General features: G+C 43.0%; 1 protein-coding gene across 1 annotated transcript; it reads left to right on the forward strand.

Annotated features, from left to right (window-relative positions):
• Positions 1–505: 505 nt before the first annotated feature.
• On the forward strand, positions 506–2,309 carry LOC134620395 (uncharacterized). Its single transcript, XM_063466557.1, has 3 exons — positions 506–739; positions 884–1,166; positions 1,294–2,309. The coding sequence occupies exons 1-3, from the start codon at positions 648–650 to the stop codon at positions 1,963–1,965; spliced, it is 1,047 nt and encodes a 348-aa protein (XP_063322627.1). The 5' UTR covers positions 506–647; the 3' UTR covers positions 1,966–2,309.
• The last annotated feature ends 1,793 nt before the right edge of the window (positions 2,310–4,102 follow it).

Raw genomic sequence — 4,102 nt, forward strand, 5'->3', positions numbered from 1 at the left:
ATTGGTCAAAAAGCTCACCCATTTCCCTGAACTATAAACACTATTCCCTGCTTTGACACATGACTCAAATTTGGTGAACTGGTACTGCAAAACTCTACACACAAATCCCTACATTTTACAGTGCTTACACCATGTAGTCATGTAGAAAGCACTAGCATGCAATAATGTTAACGTAAGTCAGCATAGCTTGAGCCCAATTAGCACACAATTAACCAGGTGGAAACACTAGGAGTCAAAATTTAGCACACACCAATCAGAACCTGCGATGGATAGATAAAAGGGCCAAAGTCAGCTCATTCAGGTTTGAAACAATGGATCCAAAGAGATGCAAAGGAAGAGGACGTGGTGGAGAAAGAGGACGTGGTGGAGAAAGAGGACGTGGTGAAGGAGGAGGACGTGGTGAAGAAAGAGGACGTGGTGAAGGAGGAGGACGTGGTGGAGAAAGAGGACGTGGTGAAAGAGGAGGACGTGGTGGAGAAAGAGGACGTGGTGAAGGAGGAGGACGTGGTGGAAGAGGAGGAGGAGGTGGTGAAGGAGGTGGAGGTGGAGAACGACGGCGACAAGGAAGGGGAAGAGCAAGGGCACGAAGACAGTCAGTCTCGGATGAAATTCGAGCCACTTTAGTTGACCATGTCCTTGTCCATGGGATGACTATGAGGGAGGCTGGGCAACGAGTACAACCAAATTTGAGTCGCTTCACTGTTGCCTCCATCATCAGAACCTTCAGGGAGGAAAACAGGTAGGTGTACTTGCAGTAAGACTGCTTTGTACAGTAACGTTTAAGTTACTGAATTTATGTGTCTTGAGTTTCAGTATGTTTCCATTATTTTCCTGTAAAATGAATGTGTGACAGTTACAGTAATGAGTGCTTCTATTTTTGTAGGACACAGAGACGACCACCTGGTGGAGGCAGGTTAAGGCTTTTGTCGGAGGAGCAAGAGAGGGAACTTGTAAACATGGTAATTGCAAATAATGTAATCCGCCTGCAAGAGATTCAAAGGAGAGTGATTGAGGATGATCATCTTTTTCGAGGCATAAATGCCATCAGCCTCTCCACAATTGACCGCATCCTCCGAAAGAATCAATTCCGGATGAAACAGGCATACCGAGTCCCTTTCGAACGAAACTCTGACAGAGTGAAAAACCAACGTGTGGAATATGTTCAGGTATGAGTTTTGATACTGTATAAGGTATTGTGTACCATCACAGCATGGCAGTTTATGCTGCCATTTCAGCACTCTTGAACTTTGGTTCAGGGTACCGATTGACGCTACTGTGTTATGTGTTTTGCAGAGAATCTTTGAGATTGAAGGACGGCCTGTTCCCCATGAAATGATCTTTGTGGATGAGGCAGGTTTTAACCTGACCAAAAGAAGGAAAAGGGGGAGGAACATAATTGGCCATCGGGCTATTGTAAATGTCCCTGGTCAGCGTGGGGGGAATGTCACTATGTGCGCAGCCATCAGCCAACGAGGGGTACTCCACCGCCATGCCGTACTAGGACCCTATAACACTATGCTTCTCCTTGCTTTTCTTGATGGTTTAAGACAACATATGTTCCAGCTGGACTACAGGGAACCAGCACAGCCAGAGCAGCCTCACTACGTTGTTGTGTGGGATAACGTCAGCTTCCATCGCGCTGCTCTGGTTCGTGACTGGTTTACCAATAACCCAAGGTTTTCTAATATCTTTCTGCCTGCATACTCCCCCTTTCTAAACCCGATAGAGGAGTTATTTTCGGCATGGCGGTGGAAAGTGTATGACCGAGAACCTTATGTCCGTGTTCACCTCCTTCAGGCCATGGAAGAGGCCTGCCTAGACATATCAGTAGATGCATGCCAGGGGTGGATCAGGCATGCAAGAGGATTTTACCCCCGCTGCCTGGCTGGGGCCAATATAGCCTGTGATGTGGATGAGATTCTCTGGCCTGACCCAGACCAAAGACAAGATGCTGTGGTGGGATAATGTTTCTGGTGTGTGTTGTACTGTATAGTACATGAATGACAATGTGCCACTGTACATACATTGGTTGCGTCTTTTGTGTTTATCATGTGACAAGGGTTTTGAAGGGGAGAACCATAAGCAACCTAATTGTTTTGGAACTATTGTTTTGAATTAATTGTACCAGTGTGCAAAACTCTGTTGTAGTGTGTGTGTTTTTGAGGGCTTGTGTTTGATGTCTGAGGGCAAAGTTCGGTTTTTCAGCAGGAGTGAATAGTTTTGGGTGTAGAGCTTCATTTTGACCTGGAAATAGGATGTTTGGGGAATTGAGTGAGATGTTATGGATTTGTGTTTACTGTTGTGCGGATATGAGGCATAGTTTCAAGAAATGTGTTTTAGCAATCGAGAAAAACTGTAAACAATGATTTATATTTCTGAAAGTATTCTTTGTTTACAGCCTTTTTTCCACACCTGCCTAAAACCTTTGCACAGTACTGTATATCATATATTTGACTCAGCATAACACTACATGATGTCAGAGGACATCTGAAGATGGTGAAATTCCCATCTGCAGCCTTTGATTTCTCAAGGCTGAAGCAGTGGCCTGTGTTGCTGCGAAGCTCAGCCTAGTGGACTGCGATGTCCGGGTCTCTACACTGCTATATTCACTCGGGAAAGAAGCAGAACAAGTGTTAAAGACCCTCACATTTGAAGAAGGGGAAGATGAAGGTGAGCATGAGACAACTATTTCATCCCCAAAGTGAACACAATGCATGAAAGAGCTTGTTTTCATCAGCACAGTCAAAGGTCGGGGGAAACCACAGAGAAATACATAAGAACACCCCACGAGTTAGCAGAAGAAAATACCCTTGAATGATTGGTCATAGGAATACTCAATAAAAAGATGTCAGACAAGCTGAAAAAGATGCCTGATTTAACCCTCAATAAAGCAGTGGAGCTTGTGAGACAGCGAGGGGCTAGTGCTTGTGCAAACCTAAGTGAAGTTGCTTAAAAGAGCCAGCTACACAGGGACAAGCAGAAGCACAGTAAAAGCCATGCAAACAAAGCACAGAACACAGGAGTCAAAGTGAAACAGTACCAAAATGTGAATATATGTCACAAATGTACAAGATATGGTTGAGTACATCCAAAGAACGATAAACGTCAGGCCAGAAATGTGAAACGTAGTAGCTGTAAAAAGCTGGGCCATTTTGCGTTTGCTTGTCGCTCCCGTGTGGTCAATGAAGTTTTTGCACCACACAAGAAAGTGAAAGTAATGCGACCTACTTTCTACAAGGAATCACAGATGTGGAAGATTCTACAAAGGGATGGACTGTAAAACTACTAATACAAGTTTGTCAAATAATCTTGAAGATTGACTCAGAGGTTGATAGTGTTATACCAACAGACAGCATCTGATAAACTTGCCTGTAAGCCAAAACTAAGAAATAAAAAACCAGTGAAGCAGTTACAGCCCTGGAGGCAAACTGAACTGTGTAGGTAGTTTATTTTATAGCCACCACAATGAGGAAGGAGAAAAGAATGAGGTTTAAAGTCAACATGAATAAAGCTTCACAAGGCATTCACCTCTTAAGTCACTTTAAGGCACACACAGGTACACAGGTGCACAGGTACACAGGTACACAGGTACACGGGTACACAGGTACACAGGTGCAAACAAAGAAAGAATCCTATACCTATTATAGATATATGAAAGTCATTAGTGTGATGGCTGATGCTGTTGGATGGATGGTAACAGTAACATCATTAGGAATTTTATGTGACTGATGGTCTTAGAAACATATTTTAAGACCAGTTTCTCTCATTGAACGCTTGGTAACATCAACATTTTCTCTGATTGGATATGACCTCGTCTCATTTTGCTCCTTTTATAAACCACAGTCATTGGTAACAAACATTGTACATATTCCTATCTGTCAGCCATCGGTACTTGCAGTCTGGAAATCTATTTCAGTAGCACACATGTTGTCTCGTGTCATCTGAGTCAGCAGCCTCTCAAACACTGTCATAATGATGTAAAGCCCCAACTCTGAAAAAATATTGCAATGATTTGTAAATCACATAAACACATATTTATTTAAAATATATTACAGTTTTTTCTGATTGCTTAAGCACATTTTTTGTAACTATTGGCTATTTT

Source organism: Pelmatolapia mariae, linkage group LG23, assembly GCF_036321145.2.
Source record: "Pelmatolapia mariae isolate MD_Pm_ZW linkage group LG23, Pm_UMD_F_2, whole genome shotgun sequence".
Taxonomy (NCBI): Eukaryota; Metazoa; Chordata; class Actinopteri; order Cichliformes; family Cichlidae; genus Pelmatolapia; species Pelmatolapia mariae.